Source organism: Mirounga angustirostris, unplaced genomic scaffold, assembly GCF_029215605.1.
Source record: "Mirounga angustirostris isolate CCGP_5_RB_7025 unplaced genomic scaffold, mMirAng1.0.hap1 SCAF_14, whole genome shotgun sequence".
Classification (NCBI taxonomy): Eukaryota; Metazoa; Chordata; class Mammalia; order Carnivora; family Phocidae; genus Mirounga; species Mirounga angustirostris.
This window is the reverse complement of record NW_026991722.1, coordinates 74,210,739-74,234,402: the sequence shown is the minus strand read 5'-3', so window position 1 is coordinate 74,234,402 and position 23,664 is coordinate 74,210,739. Positions and strand designations below refer to the sequence as shown.

At 50.4% G+C, this 23,664-nt stretch overlaps 1 protein-coding gene across 2 annotated transcripts; it reads left to right on the top strand.

The window, feature by feature from the left end:
* Positions 1 to 6,819: 6,819 nt before the first annotated feature.
* Positions 6,820 to 20,043, top strand: LOC123853105 (calcium release-activated calcium channel protein 1). 2 transcript variants are annotated; one of them, XM_045887712.3, is made up of 3 exons: positions 6,820 to 7,375; positions 13,610 to 13,696; positions 19,000 to 20,043. In XM_045887712.3, the coding sequence occupies exons 1-3, from the start codon at positions 7,076 to 7,078 to the stop codon at positions 19,606 to 19,608; spliced, it is 996 nt and encodes a 331-aa protein (XP_045743668.1). In that variant the 5' UTR covers positions 6,820 to 7,075; the 3' UTR covers positions 19,609 to 20,043. The 2 variants fall into 2 exon arrangements, with proteins under 2 accessions (XP_045743668.1, XP_045743669.1); XM_045887713.3 differs by lacking the exon at positions 13,610 to 13,696 and having other exon boundaries at positions 6,822 to 7,375.
* Positions 20,044 to 23,664: the final 3,621 nt, after the last annotated feature.

Below are 23,664 nucleotides of genomic sequence, written 5' to 3'. Positions count from 1 at the left end.
TTTACAAAATTTATCCCATTTTACTCCAAAATATATTGAGAGATATAAATCACCCTGTGTAGCCACACCAGTTTTGAAAAAGGAGAACAAAGCTGAAAGACTTAATTTACTTGACTTCAAAATTTATTTTATTTGGACATCTGAGTGGCTTAATCAGGTAAGCATCCCACTCTTTTTTTTTTTTTTTTTAAGATTTATTTATTTGAGGGGCGCCTGGGTGGCTCAGTCGTTAAGCGTCTGCCTTCGGCTCAGGTCATGATCCCAGGGTCCTGGGATCGAGCCCCGCATCGGGCTCCCCGCTCTGCGGGAAGCCTGCTTCTCCCTCTCCCACTCCCCCTGCTTGTGTTCCCTCGTTCGCTGTGTCTCTCTCTGTCAAATAAATAAATAAAATCTTAAAAAAAAAAAGATTTATTTATTTGAGGGGCCCCTGGGTGGCTCAGATGGTTAAGCATCTGCCTTTGGCTCAGGTCATGATCCCAGGGTCCTGGAATCGAGCCGCATATCGGGCTCCCTGCTCAGTGGGGAGTCGGCTTCCCCACTGAGCAGGGAGTCTGACATGGGGCTGGATCCCAGGATCCTGAGATCATGACCTGAGCAGAAACCAAGGGTCGGGGAGGCTTAACTGACTCAGCCACCCAGGTGGCGCCCCAGCATCCCACCCTTGATCCCAGCTCAGATCTTGATATCAGGGTCATAAGTCCCAGCCCCGAATTGGGCTCCACATTGGGCATGGAGCCTACTTAAAAATTATCAAATAAATAAATAAAACAGGTCTTTCTTTTTTGGGCTTCCAGTGTGTAGTCCAATGCGAGGCTGGAACTTAGGACCCTGGAGATCAAGACCTGAGCTGAGATCAAGAGTAGAACCCTTAGGGTGCCTGGGTGGCTCAGTCGTTAAGCCTGCCTTCGGCTCAGGTCATGATCCCAGGGTCCCAGGATCGAGCCCCACTTCGGGCTCCCTGCTCGGCGGGAGGCCTGCTTCTCCCTCTCCCACTCCCCTTGCTTGTATTCCCTCTCTTGCTGTGTCTCTCTCTGTCAAATAAATAAATAAAATCTTTAAAAAAAAAAAAAAGAGTAGAACCCTTGGGGTGCCTGGGTGACTCAGGTCATGATTTCAGGGTCCTGGGATCAAGCCCCGCATTGGGCTGTCTGTTCAGCTGCAAGTCTGCTTCTCCCTCTGCCTCCGTGATGTCTCTCGCTCTCTCTCAAATAAATAAATAAAATCTTAAAAAAAAAAAGAGTGGGACACTTACATGACTGAGCCACCCAGACGCCCCTCAAGACTTATTTTAAAGCTAGAATAATCAAGACAGGATGTATTGGCATAAGAATAGACAAAGAGAGCAATGGGATAGAAGAGGAGGGCCAGAAACAGACCTTCATGTATAGTCACTTGGCTTTCAACAAAACTGTCCATGCATTTTTTAAAAAGACTTTATTTATTTGAGAGACAGAGAGAGCTTGAGCACACTCATGCATGCAAGTTGGGGGAGGGGGAGGGACAAGCAGACTCCACGCTGAGCTAGGAGCCCAACACAGGGCTCTATCTCATGACCCTGAGATCATGACCTGAGACGAAATCCAGAGTCAGACACTCAACACTCAGCCCACCGAGCCACCCAGCTGCCTCTGTCCATGCATTTTAATAGGGAAACCTTACTTCCCTCAAAAATCAGTTTGAGATGGATCGTATGCCTAAACATACAACAAAACCTCTACATCTTTTTTCAAAATCTATGTCTTAAAGTATTTTGTTTTTAAGATTTATTTACTTATGTCTTAAAGTTTTAAAACAGAGGTGAATATCTTCATGACCTTGGGGTTGGCAATGATTTCTTTTTTTTTTTTTAAGATTTTATTTATTTATTTGAGAGGGAGAGAGTGAGAGAGAGCACATGAGAGGGGGGAGGGTCAGAGGGAGAAGCAGACTCCCTGCCGAGCAGGGAACCCGATGCGGGACTCGATCCAGGGACTCCAGGATCATGACCTGAGCCGAAGGCAGTCACTTAACCAACTGAGCCACCCAGGTGCCCATTGGCAATGATTTCTTAGCCAGGACATAAAAAGCACTACCCATAAAAGACATGGGCACAAACCCATGGACCCAGCAATGGCTCCTGACCAGGGAGAAGAGCAAGCCCCACAAGCCCAGGAACTGGGGACCAGGGAGGCAGAGCAGGGACTCCCCAGTACAGTTTCTGAGCTCTAGGCCCAGAGAATTATTTGGAGATCAACACTGCAGTCCACAGATCCTAATTCTGAATTGTGCAACCTGTCCCCTGACAGTTATCTAACTTTGTTTTCAGCTCCCTTCACCCAGTTCTTCAATTCTGAAAGCCTTCTGGATCATTCACCAAAGCTGCCTTCCAGATGTCTTGTGGAGCCGGCATCAGGGCTGGGCAGCAAAGGGATTTCACACATTCTATGTGGCACATAGTGGGAGTCACAGAGAGGCCTCTACCAGCTCCAGCTCCATACAAGGAATACTTTTGAACTGTTAAAAATAACCAGTACAGAAATGCATGGCTTCTGGAAGGAGTAAGCTTCCCATTATCAGAGGTATACAAGCACTGTTCTGTAGAGGCATGAGCTCAAGAAATGGTGGCTTTTTATTATTTTTAATTATTTATTATTTTTTATTTTATTATTTTTATTATGATTAATTTAGGGTGTTTTTTTTTAAGTTTATTTTTAGTAATCTCTACACCTAATGTGGAGCCTGAACTCATGACTGCTAGATCAAGAGACACATCCTCTTCTGACTGAGCCACCCAGGTGCCCCTAATTTAGGGGTTTTAAGCCTTAGAGCAGTCAGAGGGGGAGGCCTAGATGAGAGAAGGAAGTGAACATAAGCAAGCAACCATAATGGGCTCCAATAAAGTATTCTCTTTTTAAACTGAAATAAGAGGTGCCTGGCTGGCTCAGCTGGTAGAGCACATGTCTTTCAATCTCAGGGTTGTGAGTTCAGGCCCCACATTGGACATTGAGCCTACTTAATAAATAAATAAACAAACAAACTAAAATGAAAGTGGACAATTCTTTGAAGCCTTATTGGACAAGAAGGGGCAGGAGGGTTCCTCTTCAGCTGGGCATCAGATTTATCCCTCAAAAACCTGCCTGTGGAAAGTGACTAGGTGTCCAAATTCAGGGTCCATGAATAGGTATTTGTAATATTTCCATTTTTGCTAAGAGGATTGGGGGCTCAGAGAGGTTAAGTAATTTGCTCAAGGTCACACTGCAACTGGGTGACCAAGGGAACATTGGTAAAACCAATTGTAAAACCCTTAAAGTACTTAAAAACTAAGGCCCATCTAGTTCAGTGGTTCTCAAACTTTGCCTGAAGAACTTGCTAAGCCTAAACTGCTGGGTGGGTCTTAGTAACTTGCATTTTAACAAAATAGCTCCGGAGATGCAGGGGCAGGTGTGACTTTGGTGGTGGTTAAGCCCCAGATTCCGGAGACTTACCAACTGGGTTTAATGTCCTACTTACTGGTTTTCTGCACGTTTCCATCTGTAAAATGGTGATATTAATACCATGAATTGTTGTAAGAAATTCCGGAGTTGAGTATAATATATTCAGTATAATAAAAGCTCCCCCTGCTTGTGTGCACTCTCTCTAGATTAAAAAAAAAAAGAAAAGATTTTATTTATTTATTTGAGAGAGAGATCGGGAGCACGAGCAGGCAGGGTGGAAGGCAGAGGGAGAAGCAGACTCCCCACTGAACAGGGAGCCCAATGCGGGGCTCCATCCCAGGACCCTGGGATCATGACCTGAGCCGAAGGCAGACGCTTAACCCACTGAGCCCCCCAGATTCCCCAGGTAAGTACTACTTAAGTGTCAAATTTTTTCGCCCTATGTTACGGGACGCTTGCTACCCATCTCCAAAGGCATCTTTGTTCAGCCCTGGGCTGTGCTCACTAGCCCCAGTGATGGGGCGGATTGCAGCAGCCCTTTCAGTTGGATCTCTATACACTCATGCACAGAATTGATTGAAAAATTCTATTTGGGTTTTTTGGATATAAACCCCCAAAGGCTGAGAGCACACCTCCCTGGCCACTAGAGGGAGCCATATATGGTGTTTGGAGGCCCTGTGGGGATGGGCAGCTGGGGTTCCAAACCTGATTCTCCAATGGTTAGTTTGGGATGGAGTTGGTGCATCTCAGGTCCCAGCTGTTTCTAGCAAGGGTGGGGAAAGGTTACTAACCACAGGCCCTTTCCAGGCTCTAGGGCCAAAGGCTGGAAGCAGGAATTGCCCAGATGCCTCCCCTCCAAGTCTGGATAGTATTTTTATTTTTTCTGCTCTGTGCATATGGTAGGATTCAAAGCCCAGAGTATTAGAAGGAGAGGGGGGAGGGGCATGATGGAGGAGTTGGAGAAAGGAAACTTGGCTTCTTCCCAGCCCCAAAGCCCCCTGCTGAGCTGCCACTCCCAGATCCCATTGTTCCTTCTAAATCAGCAAATCTCTCCTTCCAGCTTCCAGCCTCTTCCCCTTTCAGACCTGGCCTCCCTCAGGCCCCATCAGCTTCCAAATGTTGTGTATACCCCATTCTGTCTGAGCAAGGATTCCTCAGACCCAAGCACTTTCATTATCTTATTCATTGAACATGCTTCTTTGGGGAGTTTCCGGTGTGTCTAACCCCGTGAGAGTCCACGGCGGTGTTGGAGAAGTGATTTAAAAGGATATGAATTTTGATCTCAGGGTGCTCATCGGCTGGGGTGGGGGGACATGGACAAACAGGTCAATACATAAATAAACTAGGTGATTTCAGATACTGTAGTAATCAGAACTACAAAAGAAAATAGGGTGAGGTGATAGAACGTGAAATGGGGGACACTTTAGACAGAAAGGGAAGGTCTCTCTTTGGAGGTGTTTTTTGTTTTTTAAGATTTTTTTTTTAAATTTATTTGACAGAGAAAGACATAGCAAGAGAGGGATCACAAGCAGGGGGAGTGGGAGAGGGAGAAGCAGGCTCCTGGCTGAGCAGGGAGCCCGATGCAGGACTCAATCCCAGCACCCTGGGATCATGACCTGAGCTGAAGGCAGACGCTTGACAACTGAGCCACCCAGGCGCCCTGGAGGTGGTTTTTGAACACAGTTGGTTAAGTAGGAGGAGTGATAAGAAAAGGCCATCCAAGAAACAAGCCCAGTGAGGGGAGATTTCAAATTCCAATTTTCCTAGTCTAGTGTTCATGAACACTTCCAGAATGGCCTCGGAGGAATCTCTGAGACTTTGGGGAGGAAGGGGCCTTCAGGTTTATCCCATAATGTGGGGGAGTAGAGGGTCGCTCTCTAGTGGTGACAAGAGTTAAATTTCACCATCGCTGACCTGGAATGCCTCCTGCTTGTGATTTGACTGGGCGAATTATGAGCTTCCCTCATCCCCGTCTCTCCCACACTTATTCATTCAACAGATGCTTACTGAACGCTGCCTATGTGCCAAGAGCTATTCTAGATACTGGTAGAGTTTTGAAACCGACAGTAAATGTCCCTGCCCCCCTGGAGCTCACATCCTAAGGGACAGTCTTAAGGCGAGGACTCTAACCCCACCTCACCTCTGCCCTTCACTATTCCCCAGCTAAATCGCCATCCTAATGCTCCAGCAGCCAGATATTGCTCTTCAGGGTCTCTGCACTTACTGTTCCCTTCCCCGGGAAGGCAGGTTCCTGGCTTTTTGCATCGCTGGTTCAGGTCTCATCTCAAATGTGACCAAGTCAGAAAAGTGTAAACTTACTTATTTATTACCTATTGTCCCCACTAAAATATAAGAGTCCATGAAGTTTACCACTTTCCCGGAATCCCTTAGCCTCGCACTTAATAGATGCTCAGTAAACACTTGCTGAATGGGTTTGAGCATTCATTCATTCAAAAAAAATACTGGGTGCAAGCCGGACTATTACACAGCAGACGCTGATGAACCATTAAGTGAACAAATTGAGCAAAACAGACCAAAAAAAAAAAAAAAAAATCCCTGCCCAGAGCATTCTAAAATTAAAATTACAACCCCCACGGGGCGCCTGGGTGGCCCAGGAGATCAGGCATCTGACTCTTGGTTTCCATAGGGTGGTGAACTCAGGGTCGTGAGATCATGTCCCCTGTCAGGTTCCATGCGCAGCTCAGCTGAGTCCCCTTGGGACGCTCTCCCTCTGCCCCTCCCCCCCCCACGCTCGCGCTCTCTCAAATAAATAATCTTTACAAATTGCAACCCCTGCACTACTCACCCCCTTTACCCTGCTTTATTTTTTCTATACATTTATCACCTAGACTATTATAATTTACTCCTGGTGTTTGTGTGTCTCCCCCCTCGAATGTAAGCTCCACGACGGCAGGGGATTTTGTCCTGGGCATCCTGATCACCACGCCCCCCTCAGCGATCAGAACAGTGTTGGCATCAGGTAGTTGCTCAGGAAGTACAGACTGAACGAACTCTATCTCAGCCTGCTTTTTCCCCCCACACCTTGAGCCACATAGCTCCACGGGGGAATGGGCCTCAGGAGGCACCAAGAGGTGACCTCAGGCAGCCCAACTAAGGAGTCCGAGCTCCGGGCGAAGGGCCATCGGAGCAGCTGAGGAGATGGGAAGCGCGGGCAGCACCAGCGCCGCGAGGCCCCAAAGGCCTAGAGAGCTTTCAGGAAGAGGCGCGAGCGTTCACAGAGCGTCGCCAGAGACGGTGGGCGGTGCCGTCCGAGGATATGAGTCACATGACTCGCTCCTGCGCCGCCCACCCCTTCGTGGGCGGGGTGTCAGGAATGGGCCGGGGGCGCATGCTAATCAACCCGAGGCGGCGGCCAATCGTAGCGCGCGCCGAGGCCGGGCCAGGGATCTTGGACGCTGGCTAGCGCGCAGGCTCGCATCGGGGCGGCCCCGGGCTTTTGCAAGCGGTGCCGCGGGCCTGCGAGCTGGTGCAGCGGCCGCTTCGTCGACCTCCTTGTCGTTGGCGGCGGCCGGCCGGGTCAGGCCCGGCCCGCGCGGGGGGCAGGCGGCGGCTGCCTCAGGCGGAGGCGGAGGTGCGGCGGACGGTGGGGGCCGCTGCCTTCGCAGGAGCCCGGGCCGGCCCGCGCCTTTGCACCGTGCTCCATGCATCCGGAGCCCGCCCCGCCCCCGAACAGCAACAGCCCCGAGCTTCCCCTCAGCGGCGGCAGCACCACCAGCGGCAGCCGCCGGAGCCGCCGCCGCAGCGGGGACGGAGAGCCCCCGGGGTCGCCGCCGCCGCCAGCCGCCGTCACCTACCCGGACTGGATCGGTCAGAGTTACTCCGAGGTGATGAGCCTCAACGAGCACTCGATGCAGGCGCTGTCCTGGCGCAAGCTCTACTTGAGCCGCGCCAAGCTCAAAGCCTCCAGCCGGACCTCTGCTCTGCTCTCCGGCTTCGCCATGGTGAGCTCGGCCGCCCTACCCTGCCCCCTCTCCTGTCCTGGACGCTCCCGCCCGCAGCCCCGACGGGGCCCACAGGGAGCAGGCCAGGCGGGCCGGGCGGGCTGGGGGTGCGGGGAAGATCTGGGAGAAAGGTGTCGTGGACGCTGAAGGGGGCCAGAGGTACTGGACCCGAGGAGAAGTGGGCGACAAGCGACACGTGGTGTGGGAGATTGGGTGTCAGACAAATGTCCAGGGTTGGGGGGCTCAGATGCCTTCAGATGGGCAGCTTTGATGCAACAAGTGGAGAGAAACAGCGGGATCTTTGAAGTAGATCTGTAAGAAGACAGTCCCACATATGTTCAGGGGCAAAGGAAGGACATAAAGGGTCTGATCTCCGTGGGAGCAGATGTCAGGAGGTGGGGAGGAGGAGTCGGACCCCTGAGCTGTTTTTCTTGTGACCCCACACTTGAGGCCAAAAGGTATTGGGCATGTCCTTTTATCACCTAGTAGAGGGGATTTCCTGACACTTTCTCCCACTGCATTTTCCGAGAGCCTCACCCTAGGGTTTGACAACCACTCTCCGCCCTCAGTTTCTTCTCCAGAAACTTGCCACTGAGTCACGGGGTGTGGGGGAGGAGGGTGGGACATGTTCCCCTTGAATGGGCTTTCAACTGATGGCGGTGGGGGCAGACATCCTTTCCTCTTCCCATGCCAGGCTGGGCTGGAGTGAGAAACAGGCCTCTGAGGGGTGGGGTGCGTGAGGCTGCAGGTTGGTCAGAGAATTGCTCCTAAGGGTGCCTTCAGGCCTGGAGTCTTCCCCAGCAGGGCCTGCAGAACAATTCATGATGATCACTGTGTGACCAGCCTGTGTGAGTGGGGTCTGCCCTCCTCTTCTCCCAAGGTCTCTAGCCCAGAGCGCTCAAGTCTCTCCAGTAAGCTGGCCTTGAGGGAGGGAGTGGCTGCACCCTCGTGTTTTCTTGGGAGTGTGTCTGGTACTCTCCCTGTGTTCTACAAACAAGTGGGCCAACGCAGCCTGAACTTTTTAGAAGGCCTGAGCGAGCCCAGAGCACACTGGGCCTCAGTGAAAAAGCCAGGTGATGGGGGTTGGGGAAGAGCTCTCCTAGCTTGCCCCTTGCAGCCTATGTGACCTCAGACGCATTTCTCTCTGGATCTTGATTTCTGAATCAGTAAATGAAGGCTGCTGCTTAGAAGTATCTCTGACTTTAAGAATTAAATTCAGGAAGCCCTTGAGAGGGGATGAGAGAATCTGTGTTTGTGTAAAGGAGTGGCACAGTAGTTTTTGGTTTAGGTCATATGGTGGAATTCTGTTCTGTCAGTCCCAAATCCTTAGAGACTAGTCTCTGCCTTTGCCTGAAGAATCTCTAAGACTAGCTGACCATTTACCAATCACTCACCCTGTACTAAGCATTGTTTAGGTCCCCTAAACTTTCACACTAACTCCTCAAGCATCCTTTGAGGTGGTTTTGCCACAGGACCTTCCCAAGGCCATACAGCTAGTCTGCTAGAGCGGGGTTTGAACCTGAGTCTGCTGGCAGCCAGAACTGCCTTGGGCACTTAGGCCTTTTGTGGCGTATGGAGTTCTGATCAGTGTCCAGCCAGGGACATGTTCGGACCACGTCTCCTAGGAAGTAAGAGAGCAGGAGAGCTAAGCAAAATAAAATGTTACAGTTTGGGGGCAGGGAGTGACACCATTAGCTTTTCACAGCTGTGCTCTGCGTTGAAAATGGTGGCACACCTGTTCCCCTTTTTCTTGGGGTCATAAATTCATAGCTGCCCAGGCCCCTTCCCACTCCAGGAGAAGTGAGGATCTGATGGGTGGCACTTCCCTGCCCTCTGGAGTCCTCTTTGTCCTCGAGAAGCAAGCCTCCTAATCAGATGGCACCTTCCTCTTCCTCCTGCTAAAAAACACTGCAGGAAGTCAGGAAGCGGGGCTAGGCAGTGGCATCGGGTGGGCGTTGGCTCACCCAGAGCGTATCTTGGGGACCTTTATTTTCCCTGGCCAGGGTGGAGAAGGCTTCCTGACTCCGCAGATGAACTCCCCAAAGTTCCTCTGGCAGGGAGGGGCTGAACCCCATCACAGCCTCCATTCTGGGGAGGCAGTTATAAGAGGGTAACTGCATTTGCTGTGAGTGTAAATCTGTGGGAAAAAGGGAGTTGGGGGGATAGACAGATCCGAGAGGCAGGCAGGTCTGCCTGTGCCCCACCCCCCACGACAGACACCCATCCTTGCGAGTGAGCCTCTGAGAGGAAGGGGTGCCACACGACCCAGCACCGTGGAAACAGAGTGAGCGAGTTTCCTGGACTACTCTCCCTTGGCCCGTGAGTCAGCACAACCAACTTCCTGCCCCCAGAGGGCTTCCTTCCTAGAGGAGACCTGGAAAACCAGAGAGGCACTGATGTGACCTCTGATCTCTAAGGGTGGGAGAGTTGGCAAGGCTGCCAGGCTCACAGGTTCAGCAGGTGAGATTGAGGGAGGGTCTCCCAAGAGCCTGGAGGGGATTGAGAGACTCGCTGCTCGGTGCAAAGGCCTGGCCGGGTGCCCTGATGTGCTGGCGAGATAGGCTGTGGGATCTCAGACGGGGAACTCTCTGCTCTGGAGCCAGTTTTCTCATGTGGACAAAGGGGAGACATACCCACATTCCTACTGTGCCATGGACTTGCATGAGGATTCATTATGAGTCCCGATTGGGCCCACAAGAGGTGGAGGAATTTTCAGGATCTGATCATATACACCTTAGCTGGACCCTCTAGTCTGCAGACAAGAGTCCCACTTCTGACGGCATTCTAGAAACAACAGGCCTTTGCTGGGCTCAGCATCCAGACTCCAAAACCAGGGGCACTTGATGTAGCATATGGTTAGCATCCTGCAGGTGCTTCTTGAGCCACAGGTACCCTCGTGGGCTATGACTCAGGTCATCTATGCCTCAGTTTATCTCTGTGAGAGGCAGCCCCCTTGGCCTGACCCTGTGTTGTGCAGGACCGTGGTGAGCCCACTGGCAGTCTTGGTTTGCTGGGGAGGACAGGCTGTAACGTTAGCCTAAGCAGAAGATAATTGGGAAGGTCAGCCTGCTGCTGTAAACAAAATGCTTTCCTCGACCTGGGATCAATTATTTTTGGATTATCTGCCTCCTCAAGTTCTCTGCCCGCCAGCACCCTTTTGTTCCCAGGTTCCAGAGCGGCTTCAGAAGTTGCTTGGAATTTCTGTGAAAATTAGTTGGAGGGAAGAGCTGAAATCATAAGACATTGAGCCTCTGGGATATGTTCAGAGTTCAGGGGGCATGGAGATGAGTGAGAAATTACTGTTTCTACTCACAGGGCTAATTACGAATAGTAATCATTGCTTTTGTTGATTGGGCTCTTGCCATAGGCCAGACATTGTGCTAAGTGGTTTTTTTTGTTTTTTTTTTTAAAGATTTTATTTATTTATTTGACACAGAGAGAGAGACAGCTAGAGAGGGAACACAAGCAGGGGGAGTGGGAGAGGGAGAAGCAGGCTCCTGGCTGAGCAGGAAGCCAGATGCGGGGCTCGATCCCAGGACCCTGGGATCATGACCTGAGCCGAAGGCAGATGCTTAACGACTGAGCCACCCAGGCGCCCCTGTGCTAAGTGTTTTTACTTGTACCGTCTCTTGTGATCTTCACACAGCCTGGTGAGGGTAGGTGCTTGTCCCAGCTGAAAAACTTGCCCGAAGTTACTTGGCTGGTAAGCTGCAGAGCCCTTGACCCTGGTGTGGCCCCGTTGCTGTGGAATTGGACTTATCAGAGTGGGAGGAGGACAGAGCTGGGAGGCTTCAGTATGACCAAGAACGAGGACTGAAGCCAGACAACTTGAGTTCAAATTCCGGCTCTACCACTTAAAACCCCGAGATCCTAGGAAAGTTATTTAATGTCTCTGGGCCTTGGGGCTTCCTTACCTGTAAAATGGGAATGGATAATAGTAGTACCTACCTCATAGGCTTGGTGTGAGGATTCATTGAGTTAGTATCTGCAAAGCCCTTAGAATGTACCTGGCCCAGGTTTTCAGGAATCTAGCTCACCCTTGTTCTCATGGGACTGCTTTAAAAGGTTAACTCATTTAGATTCCAGCTAAACATTGAAGTGGTAGAGTTAGGGCTTGAGGAAGAGCCCTCTGATCAGAGGAAGGATTGGGAACAAAGTTATAAAGATGAGAAATTTAGGGTCTCAGGTAGAGGCAGCGGGGCTGGTGTAGCTGGAGTTGAGGGTGTCTAAGGAGTAGATGAGAAAGGTGAATCTGGTCAGGGAAGATGTTACTTACAGGGAGGGCCTTGACTGACTGTTTCAAAAGTCTGAATTCTTACGTAGGCAGTAAGGAGTCGTGCAAGGTTTTAAAGGGGAAGAGTTGTGTGATGAATTCTAGAATAATCTTGATGAAGTTGATGATGTTACTCTTTACTAACTTCCAGGCATGAGCCTGGACCCTTTTCTTTCATTCTTATTTAATCCTTAGTTCAACTCTTAAAGATATGTACTATAGATAGAAAAACTAAGGTTTGGGGCAACCTGGGTGGCCTTAGTTGGTTAAGCATCTAACTTCAGCTCAGGTCATGATGGGGGACGGGGTGAGAGGGGTGCTCTGTGCTCAGTGAGGCATCTGCTTCTCCCTCTCTCTCTGCCCCTCCTCCTGCTCGTGCTCTGTCTCTCTTTCAAATAAATAAATACAATCTAAAAACAAAAACAAAAGCTAAGGGGCGCCTGGGTGGTGCAGTCGGTTGAGCATCTGTCTTCAGCTCGGGTCATGATCCCGGGGTCCTGGGATTGAGACCTGAGTAGGGCTCCCTGCTCATTGGAGTCTGCTTCTCCCTCTCCCTCTCCCTGCCACTCCCCCTGCTTGTGTTCTCTCTCTTCCTCTCTGTCAAATAAATAAGATCTTTAAAACAAAACAAAACAAAAAACCCGAAGCTAAAAAAACCTAAGTCTCATAGAAACATAGAGGTTAAGATACCCAGCTAGTAGAATTCAAGAACTGGTAGGTCTGACTTGGAACTATTTCTACTTAACCGCCCTCTGGCTTCTATAGCTGGTTGATAGCTGGGCCTTTGAATCCTTCCAGATGTGGGGTTTTGCACTCCAGGCTGTTTATAAATGGGAATTTGTCAAATGTCGCAAGGGGAGGGAGCTCCCTGCCTAGCTGAGAAGCCTTTTGTAAAACTTAACAAGTGCCTGTCATGAATTTCTGGATTTTTCAGCTGGGAACCCTCTTGAGTTCTGCTGGTTGTTGGGTTCAGGGCTGGCAAAGGAGAACTCTAGGGTTTCTCAAGGTGGCATGATGGAAATCAGTGTTTGGAGTTGGGGTGGGGTCCCTTGGAGAAGTAAAACTGAGAAGGGTGTAAACAAAAGCCACCAGGTTTCTCTGTAATGGGACTTGAAGGTAGCCTTTCATAAATTTTATTTTATTTTTTTATTTTTTTTAAAGATTTTATTTATTTATTTGACAGAGAGAGAGACAGCGAGAGAGGGAACACAAGCAGGGGGAGTGGGAGAGGGAGAAGCAGGCTTCCTGCTGAGCAGGGACCCCGATGTGGGGCTCCATCCTAGGACCCTAGGGTCATGACCTGAGCCAAAGGCAGACGCTTAACCAACTGAGCCACCCAGGCATCCTTCAGTTCTGCCATTTTAGCTGGAAAACAGCCGCAGAGGATAGGGAAATGAATGGGTTTGGTTGCGTGTCAATAAAACTTTATTTACAAAAACTGCAGTCTAGAGGCCACGGTTTGCCAACCCCTGGTCTAAGCAGCATCCAAATTTTTGAGCACATACCCCTCAAAAAAAAAAATGTTAGTCGTAGGCTCAGTATCGGTATCCTTATGAATGAGATATGCCTTAATATGATACGTATATTACAAACACATAAAAATACAAAATTAAAAAGTTGAAAGGAGGAGCTAAATAGTAAATGAATGTCATCGGAAGTTCTAATGTGGTCTTCTGGATGGATCGCCGAGGATGGTCCACCAGAGATGTCAGAGACATGGGGCTGAAATACCTGAAGATCGGGTCTTACCTTCATTTATTTCTTCCAGTAATGTTTTGACCCCTAGAGGGACAAGCCCCAGTGCTGAATGCTGGGCAAACAGAGGGAAATAAGAGTAGAGTGGGGGAAACAAGTCGTGTGGTTCCGTCTTTAGGATGTGTTTGGTGAGTGCGGTGGTGGGGGAGCGGGGATGGAAGGACACTTATCACAGTCTGAAAATACTTATTTGCCTAAATGTTCAGGGCCTGCCATCCTCCCTGGGGCCGGGATTTTGCCCTCCTACTTCCTGCGCTCTCTCCAGCGGAGCCTCAAGATCCTTCAAGCACATAGTAAGCTCTCAATACCTATTTCCCACCAATGGGTGAGTGGTCCCGGCCTCACCTGGGAGGCCCCAGAGTGGGGATGACTTGGAAGGTAAAACCTGAGGACGTAGGAATTAGAAAGCCTACGCCTGTCCTCCCCAGAACCTGCAGGTTCAAACCGTTTGGCTTATGAGGTAAATTTGGTGACTTGCTTCCAGCATTTTTTTTTTTTTAATGAAATAAGAACGGAACAAAAGAGCAGAGTGCATTGCTTGTTGTATGGATAGGCTCTATCAGCGTCCTTTAAGGAGAAGTATTGTTTGGGGAAAGTTTTGTTTCTTTTATAAATGTTTATCTATTTGTAGAATATTTGGAGTACTGGACTGTTGTGGTCAAAAGAGTTTGTAAACCGCTAGACTAGGCCTTGATCATCTCTTAATAGATGGTTTGCATTTGAGGTAGGGCCGGCAGGCTCAGACAGCTCCAGGTGACCCTGGGTGACTGCTTGGCGGCCCTAGTGTTCCAGGCCGCGGCCACCCACCCTCCTAGAAGAGTGAACAGTGAAGCCCAGGCTTGGAAAAAGGTCAGTTGGATCTCCCAACTGTGGACGCTGGGGTCGGGCCAGGCATGGGAGGGCTGCCTCCGAAGGGCCTGGACTTCCAGGCGCCAGGTGGCAGGGGTCTCCATGGAGCCCAGCAGGACTGAGGCGAGGTGGTTGGCATTCGGGCCTAGCAGGCAAATGCCTGGCAAGGCCATCCAGGCCTCACCCTGTGCAGAATCACGTGGTCCTCTTCTTGGCTCATGCTTAAAGATTGGCATCCCAGTGGCCCCTGTGCAGGGTCCATGGACCAGTGTGTGGTGAGGCTGGCAGTCTCTCATCCTTCCTGTCCCTTTAGGCCCCATGTGACCAGGTTCAAGCAGGCCCTTGGCTGGCTGGGAGCTGTTTATTTTGGGTTAACGGGCCCAGCACTCTGGCTATATTTACCTTGCGAAGCTGCTTGCAATCTGATCTGATCCGATCTCTCTGGGACTCAGCTGGGGCCCTGGGAGTTGCCTGCCAGATTCCGCAAGGCCCCCTTGACTTTACTCTCCCTGTCTGTGGGGGGATTTCCCAAGAGGGAAGCATTCTGGAAAAAACAGTGGCTCGTATTCCCATGAATGGTTTTTATCAGGATCCAAGACATGTGCCATCTGTTCATTCTCCATGTTGTACCTTTCTGCAGCCCCATGGTGCTGAACTTGGTCCCCGGTGTGACAGCGGTACATACAGCCAGCTGGTGTGGTCAAAGTCCCAGGAATTGTCGGGGCTGGTGGTGAGGGTGATGGCGTTTCTTCCAGAGCTTGGCAGCCGGGCCTTTCCTCTTCTTTGGAGTGCCCAGCGTTTCCCTAGCTTAAGACCTTAGGGAGGGCTGGTGGGTTCTGGGGTCCCCAGGCCGAGTATATGCCAGTACCTATGATTCCTGGTCCTGGATCCTGCGAGTGTGACACATGGTATGGAAAAGATGGTCTCTGTCCTGCTGAGGTAGCCGTCTGGCCCAGTGTGGTTTGGGGCATACTTGCTCCTTATGTCCCAGGTTTGGAGCTGGGGCAGACCGGGCCCAGAGCGGGGATCCGACCTCGTCACCCACCCCAGAGGGCAGAACCTTGGCTCGTGGGGTCCATACTCTCCAGCCTGAGCTGACCATATCCAGGGGTTATTCTTTCTTTTTTTAAATTTTATTTATTTAAGCAATTTCTACACCCAACGTGGGCCTCGAACTCATGACCCCGAGGTCAAGAGCTGCATTTTCTACCACCTGAGCCGGCCAGACGCCCCTGGGCTCTTTCTCTTCTGCTTCAAGCCCCCTGCTTTTCTTTTCAACTAAAATTGATTGAGCACCTCCTGTGGTCTGGCCCTGTGTTAAATGCTTACATGTCAAGACCTCATCCATCAGTCTCCTCAGCGACTGTCTTAGTCTGTCTGGGCTGCTGTAACAGACGGACAGACTGGGTGGCTTATAAACAGCAGACATTTTATTTCCTCACACTTCTGAAGGCTGAAAGTCCAAGATCAAGGTCTCCGCAGACTCAGAATCTGTTGAGGGACTGGCTTCCTGACTCACAGCTGCTGTCTACTGCTGTCTACTCAGTGTGCCCTCCCGTCGTAGGAGGGGCAAGGGGCTCTCGGGGCTCTCTTTTTTAAGGGCACCAGTCCCGCGTGGAGGGCTCCATCCTCGTGTCCTAATCACCTCCCAGAGGCCCCACCTCCTAGGACCATCACGTTGGGGGTTAGGTTTTCAAGGTGTGAATTTAGAGGGAACGTAAACATTCAATCTGTAGCAGCATCCATGTGGGAAAAGCACTCCTATCATCCCCGGGCTTTAGAGCCAAGTGGACTTGAGTTCAGAGCTCCCACTTAGTAGCAGTTCTTACAGCCTCCGGGACAGCTGACCTCACCTCTCTGAGACTGTTTCCTCATTTGTAAAAGAATAATAATGATGTTGCTCATAATCATTGACACTTTATTAAGCTTGCTATATGCCAGGTCCTGTTCTAAAGGCTTTATATTCTTTAGCTCATTGAATGCTTGTAACAACCATAAATAGGCCCTTATTTTATAGATGTGGTACAGAGAAGTTGAAATACCTGTCCAGGGTCACCTAGCAGCTTTGTTAAGTGGAGGAACCAATTCATTCTTCCCGGCTACGTAGAGGGGGAGACATCATCTGTTCTGTAACGGAACAGAGTAGTTACCTATGTATGTTCCCCCCAGTGCTCAGCTCAGGGCCTGATGTACCTAATGGGTGTGGACATTTCCAGTGAGTGAATAAATTTAGCCAGGGGACCTAGGGCAGCCAAGCGGCGGGCTCTCCTGCTTGTCCCTTCTTTGGTTTCAGGTTCCAGGGCAACAGGCCAAAACAGGAAGAGGAAGTGCTGGGGGGTGGTGGGGAGGTGGTAGCAGGAGGCACGCATTGCTGGAGGGTGCCCCCCTTTTCCAGCGTGGGCAGCAGGCCTGGTGACAGAGACCAGGAGGTCTTGGGATGTGTTCCTTAACTCATTGTGCCCTGGTGGCCTGCCCTCACCTGTGTGTACTAAGAAGTCTCAGGATTGGCATTAGGCCACCGGTGATCTTATTTATTTTTTGTTTTGTTTTTTAAGATTTTTTTTATTTATTTGACAGAGAGACAGCGAGAGAGTGAACACAAGCAGGGGGAGTGGGAGAGGGAGAAGCAGGCTTCCTGCTGAGCAGGGAGCCCGATGCGGGGCTCGATCCCAGGACCCTGGGATCATGACCTGAGCCGAAGGCAGACACTTAACCGATTGAGCCACGCAGGCATCCCAACACCAGTGATCTTAAAAAAAGAGTTGAAATCCTGATGGCACTGCCCCAGGTTTATAGGGGTTTGAAAACTCCTGGGCTGAACTGTTCATATGGTCATCCATTGTGGCAAATGTAGGGCAAGAGTCTGTGAATCTCGTTGAAATTGTCTGAAAAGTCCTGGGGGGGGGGGGAATATATATATATATATACACACACACCTGGATGTTCTAAGGAGGGTATCCATTATTTTCACCAGATTCTCAAAGGTGTCAGACCCCACATCAGCTCTACCCTGTGACCTTCATCTCGCCATGTGCCCTCCTTTTACAGATAAGAGGGGAGGGTTTCGACCAAGGTCAAACAAGGAAGCAGGGGTGGTTCTGGAGCCAGGACTCAGGCCCCCAGTTTGGTCTTGCTGTTCTGTCATTCCAAGTGTACCTCTCCAGCAGGAGGGTAGAAACCCCAGAGGATTCCATGTAGAGGTAGTAGGTTTGGAGATGAGGTTTCTAAGCTGAAAAATAATAATAAAGCTCCCTTTTATTGAGTGTTGACTCTGTGCCAGGCGCTAAGTATTTTACATGGACCTAAGTATCTTACAAACAACTTAGTCCTCACAACAATCCTCTGATCATGTACCGTTATTCCCATTTTACAGATAAGGAAACCGAGGCCCAGAAAGTTGAAGGAGCTTGCCAGAGTCATATAGCCGAAGAAAGGGCAGAGGAGTCAAGGTTCAAAGCCAGGCAGCATGGCTCTAGAGCCCGTGCCCCCATCCACTGCCCCACACTGCCTTTCCAGGCCAAAGGCAGGGTACAGAGAGGTACAAGAAATGAAAGCAAACAGGACCAGGCATTCGGGCAGGAGAGCTAGTAGGGAAAGAAAGAGCCCAGCCCTTCCCCAGGAATGAGGAGGGGTCAGGGTAGGCTGGTATGGGGCGAGGGGATACATCTCAGCATTGGACACCCCTCTGCCCCGAGCCTGGTACATACAGAGCAAACACTTTATGAAGGGTCACTATGCCTAATGGTATTGTCATTGGCGCTTGCTGGTCCAGTCCCTCCAGCCCCGGCAGGCAGACCCTGGCAGCATGCCCACTACCCGCAGATCTGACGAGCTGGCTCCTTCACATGGGTGTGATTTGCAAGGGCCCAGGTGAGAAGCATCAGGTGGCAGGCCCGGAATGTGCCCCTGAAGACCCTGGGTCCACACGTCTCCAGGAACTGGGAAGCAGCTAGTGCGTCAGCTGTGGGGCCCGGAGCGGGGGCTAGGGGGGCTGGGGGAGGAGATGGCCCCAGGCTTGCCAGCCACACCGGTAGCAGTGGGCTCTGTGTCTTCTGGGAAGGTTCTGCGTTCCTTGTTGGTTGGTGCACTGTGTTCTCAGAAAGGGCCTGGGCCTGACCTGGGAGGGCCTTCATCTCTCTACCCCACCCCTCTCCTTGTCCCTGGAGCAGGGCATGAAGGAGAAGCCTGTGTTTGGGAACAGATGTGGGGTCAGCAGAGAGAGTGGTTAGTGGTTGCTTGCTGCTTCTTTTTTTTTAATGAAACTGTATCATAGTGAAATATACATCAGACTTACCATCTTAACTGTTTGTGGTGGTTGGTTTTTAATACCTGGCTGGGTGTTAGGAGCAGTGGTGACTATTTGGGAGATGTTTACCGTGTACCAGGGACTCTCACTTAACCGTTGAAATAATCCTATGAACTACTGTGATATCTTGCTTTTACAAATAAAGAAGTTGAGGCTCAAGAGAGCTCAGTGATTTTCCCACGGACCTGTGGCGAGCAAGTAGCAGAACTGGGATTCAACTCCAGGCAGCCTGGGCTCCAAACCTGCTATCTTCACTAGTACTCTCTCAAAACTGAGTGAGTGGGTCCTGTTATCCCCACTATATAGATAAGGAAACTGAGGCTCAGAGAGGCCAGGTGACTTGCCCAACATCCAGCTGCTTGATGGGGAGCCAGGATTTGAGTGCAGCTCTGTGGGCCGTGATGGTCCTGGCGCTCAGCCCTCCTCTCCCCTACCCCCTAGGTGGCGATGGTGGAGGTACAGCTGGACGCCGACCATGACTACCCACCGGGGCTGCTCATTGCCTTCAGCGCCTGCACCACAGTGCTGGTGGCCGTGCACCTGTTCGCGCTCATGATCAGCACCTGCATCCTGCCTAACATCGAGGCAGTGAGCAACGTGCACAACCTCAACTCGGTCAAGGAGTCGCCCCATGAGCGCATGCACCGCCACATCGAGCTAGCCTGGGCCTTCTCCACCGTCATCGGCACGTTGCTTTTCCTGGCCGAGGTCGTGCTGCTCTGCTGGGTCAAGTTCTTGCCCCTCAAGAAGCAGCCGGGGCAGCCCCGGCCCACCAGCAAGCCCACGGCCGGTGGCGCGGTGGCCAGCGTCAACGGCAGCACAGGCGGCATCACCCCGGGCCAGGCTGCCGCCATCGCCTCCACTACCATCATGGTCCCCTTCGGCCTGGTCTTTATCGTCTTTGCTGTCCACTTCTACCGCTCACTGGTCAGCCATAAGACGGACCGACAGTTCCAGGAGCTCAACGAGCTGGCTGAGTTTGCCCGCCTGCAGGACCAGCTGGACCACAGAGGGGATCACCCCCTGACACCCGCCAGCCACTATGCGTAAGCCCTTCTGGGCTCGGGCACGTCAGATCTCTGGCCTTACGCCACTCCCCACGACCTCGTCCTGCCCCAGCCTCAAGGACAGCGAGCTCAGAGGATTGGGCTTTTGTAAGGGGGCAGAGAGTGGAGGGAAGAGGCTTTTTTTTTTTTTTTTTAAGAGAAACGACTGCACTTTGAAACTTTCCTCTGAGAGAATAAGCGCTTCCTGTTCTTCCAGCTTCGGGTTCACCTCCTGGTAGGAGGCCACCAGTGGGAGCCAGAGTGGGGACAAATGCTCCCTTTGTCCCTCCTCCTCCCTGTGCCCCTGCCACTTGGATGCTTCTTGTCTTTTCTGTCTTGACCTCCCTCCCCGTTCGGTGTCGTGTGTGTGTGTGTTTGTGTGCATGCGTGTGTGTGCATGCACGTGTATGTGCACGCACATAAATATACTCATAAGGGACACCTTGTGTGTGTATTTGTTGGGTCTGAACTGCCTGGTATTATTTCTCCTGGTGCCCCAATCAGGTGAGCCTCTAAGCAAAAAAAATTTTTAACGTTTGATTTTGAAAATTTTCAAACCTACAAAAAAGTTGCACGAATAATAACTGAAATACATAGACAGTCAATTCGTGTCATTCACAGCAGTTGTGTTCTAGGAATTAGTGGCTATCGAGCCATTGCTCCTGTGGGGTTAGGTTCCTATGAGCCCCTGGTCATGATATTCTGCCAGGCATTCAGTAGGTAACCTTGTTTTATGTGTTTCTGTCTGTTTTTGTTTTGTTTTAATTTTTAAGTAATCTCCGCACACAGCGTGGGGCTCAGACTCACAACCCCGAGATCAAGAGTTGTGTGCTCTACCAGCTGAGCCAGTCAGGCGCCCCTATGTGCGTTTCTGTTTAAAGACGCCTTATTTAATACACATTGTTGATTCGTGAGCAATGAACTCACTTACGGCTAACAGCACAATAACTTGTACCTAAATGAAGCTTTTCCAAGAGGCATTTTCTCTGTAAGGCACATCACTGCCTTCTTTTTAAAGATTTTATTTTTTTTAAAGTAATCTCTACACCCAACGTGGGGCTTGAACTCATAAACCCCGAGACCAAGAGTCGCACGCTCCAACAACTGAGCCAGCCAGGTGCCCAACTGCCTTCTTTTTTAAATAGCAAAATCACTGGGGCGCCTGGCTGGCTCAGTTGGTGGAGCGTGTGACTCTTGATCTCAGAGTCATGTAGTTCAAGCCCCATGTTGGGCATGGAGCCTCCTTAAAATAAAAATTAAAAACAAATTTAAAAAATGGTAAAATCACTGACAAAAAGCACCGAATGTGAAAAATGTGGCCCTAAATGGTGAAAGGACGCTTGTTTAGGAAGGCTGAGACAAGAAGGCAGAGTAGCGCCTGTTTGAACTCAGCAAGTAGGAGACGGGCAAATACTGAAGCTGTGAATGAGGAGGATGAGCTGTGTGTTTCTCTCCCGAGCCCACATGCTTTAGTTGCAGATACTGTCCTTCATGCCTAAATACTTCCTCCTAAAACCAAGGACGTTCTTCTCCCTAACCTTAATTCACTGATCGGATTCAGGAGATTTGACATTGATGCAGTACTATTTAATAGGACGTTCGTGTTCAGTTCTCCACTTGTCCCGATCATGGCCTTTTTAGCCATGATTTTTCCCTTCAGGCTCATGTGTCGCATTCACTTGTCACATCTCTTTGGTTGCTTTAAATTCGGAGCAGCCTTTTCTTGTCCTTTCTGACATCGACATTTTTGGAGTCCAGGCCTTGGGTTCTGTAGAATGCTACCTCAGTCTGGTTTCCCCCATATTTTCCCGCAGTTACAATCAGGATGTGTGTCTTGGCAGGAATATTTATCTCTGTTTTGCAGATGGCAGAAATTGTTGCCCAGAGAGATTAAGTAATTGGCCAGAATTCGAACCTGGGGAGTCTGGCTCAGAGCCCAGCTCTCACAAAAAATCTTACATGCTGATTTTGTCTTTGCTTAAGAAATTGGAAGATCCAGCAGCAGCACTGGTCCCACTTTCTCACAGAGCAACAGTGAGAAGGAGAGGAGTTACAGCCACCCCCTTTCCCAGGAGATGTGTTTGCCACAGTCCCCACCACTCCCTCTTGTCTCACACCAGGCCAGCTTTGTTTATGTTACTTGCCTGGCCCCCCATGGTCCCAGAAACCCAATACAGAACGTGGTTTTATAAAAACAAAGTCCTCTGACTGAAGTGAAAGTTGGTTGGGGGAAAGTGTGGCCTTAAGTTCTTGTCCTGTGCAAACTTGGACATGCTAATAGCTTTGTGGGCTGAGTGGGGCAGAGGACCTTCCTTTTTTTTTTCCTATTGTAGCTTTTTGCCTCTATCTTGCATCACATGCACCAGGACCCACCCTCCCCAGTCCCTGGACAGCCCCCTAACTAGGACTGAATAGTGGGGAGCAGGGGCCCCTGTGTGAAACTCTCCATTGCTCCCCAGAGGAAACCTAGCCATCTTCCATGCGTTCTCCTCCCCCACCCCCTCCCTGCTTCTGCAGAGACCTGAGAGCTGGCTGCAATAATACCCGGCCCGCGACTCTAGTCTTAGGTGTTCCTTCCTCAACTTGCCCCGAGTCAAGAATCACCAGATTGGCTTCTAAAATGTAGATTTCCAAGCCTTTCCCCTGGAAAGTTGGTCTGGGTAGATACAGAATCTGTTTTTTGCGGGGGGAAGGGGCAGAGGGAGAGGGAGAGAGAATCTTAAGCAGGCTCCATGTCCAGCACAGAGCCCGACATGGGGCTCAATCTCACGACCCTGAGGTCATGACCTGAGCCAAAATCAAGAGTTGGACACTCACCCGACTGAGCCACCCAGGCGCCCCTAGAATCTGTGTTTTTAACACCTCGGGTGCTCAAACCCAGGCAGCTCATGGAAATGCCAGTAGTTAAAAGACAGTCTCTCTTTCATTTCAGTTTTCTTTGTATTTCAGACACAAACACATTCACAGGTTCCAAATACAACAGTGAAAAGTCGCCCGCCCTCCCCTGTTCCCAGGTTCCCGGTTCTCGCCAGTGACATCCATTGTTGCAAGTGTGTTGTGTCCCCATCTAGAGAGATTTCATGCATAAACAAGAACACACCCTACTTTTCCGGGGGCGGGGGGAAAGAAAAAAAGGTAGCCTTCTCGGAGCTCTAAGAGCAGATAGATCTAAGTTTAAGTACAGTTACTTTGTAGCTTTGTGACTTGTGCGCCTCCGTGAAGCTGCTTCCTCCTCTAAAATGGCAATCATAATAGTAGGCACCCTCAGAAGTTGTTGTAGGGTCATGTGGTGGAGTGGGCGGGGGAGACAGGTGAAGCTGTCAGCACAGGGCCTATCTCCGAGTGAACGTTCTGTGTCCCCCGAGTGCGCCGGGCTCAGTTTCCTGGTGCGAGAGGTCTAGACAGAACCATACCTTTGGGTTAGGCCACGCCCTGCTTAGGATTTCGAAGGCAGACAGGAAATAGTGTTTATGGAGCCTTTACTGTGTGCCAGGCACTTGCTGAGGCCTTAGTGAACATCATGGAATTGCAGGGTTACACTTCAGTCATTGGGCTGAAAAGTTCTGTTGTTGAGTGTTCACATTATAGTGTGTTTAGCAGGATCCTCAACGGCTACCCACTAGTTGCCAGTAATATTTTTCCCTGCCAGTGTGACAACCAGAAATGTCTCTGGGCATCGCCAAATGTCCCCAGGGAGGGCGGGGAGACAAAATCACTCTTGGATTAGGAACATGCCTTATGTCATCCTCATGTTAACCAAATAACCTGAGTGGCAAGGACCATGACTGCCCCGTATTTGAGGGGAGGAAACCTAGAGAACAGAGAGGTTGGGTGCCCTACCCGAGAACACACAGCTCCTAAATCACTGCTGCGATTCACACCCAGGCAGTCTGACTGCTGAGCTCATGTTCTTACCCATTATGTAAGAATCCCTTTTATCTTGAAGAATGTTGTCTAGAATAATGCAAACCTCTTCCCAGATCTCTGCTTCACAACCTCAATACATGTTATTTGTTATTATTCCATCTGTTAGCAAATCCTGAAAAACACCCCTGTGAGA

Excerpts from the sequence above, each read along its gene's own strand:
- LOC123853105 (XM_045887712.3), top strand. The coding sequence starts at position 7,076 with ATGCATCCGGAGCCCGCCCCGCCCCCGAACAGCAACAGCCCCGAGCTT. Across the intron at positions 7,376-13,609 it reads TGCTCTCCGGCTTCGCCATG|GGCCTGCCATCCTCCCTGGG; the intron begins GTGAGCTCGGCC and ends CTAAATGTTCAG. Across the intron at positions 13,697-18,999 it reads CAAGATCCTTCAAGCACATA|GTGGCGATGGTGGAGGTACA; the intron begins GTAAGCTCTCAA and ends CCTACCCCCTAG.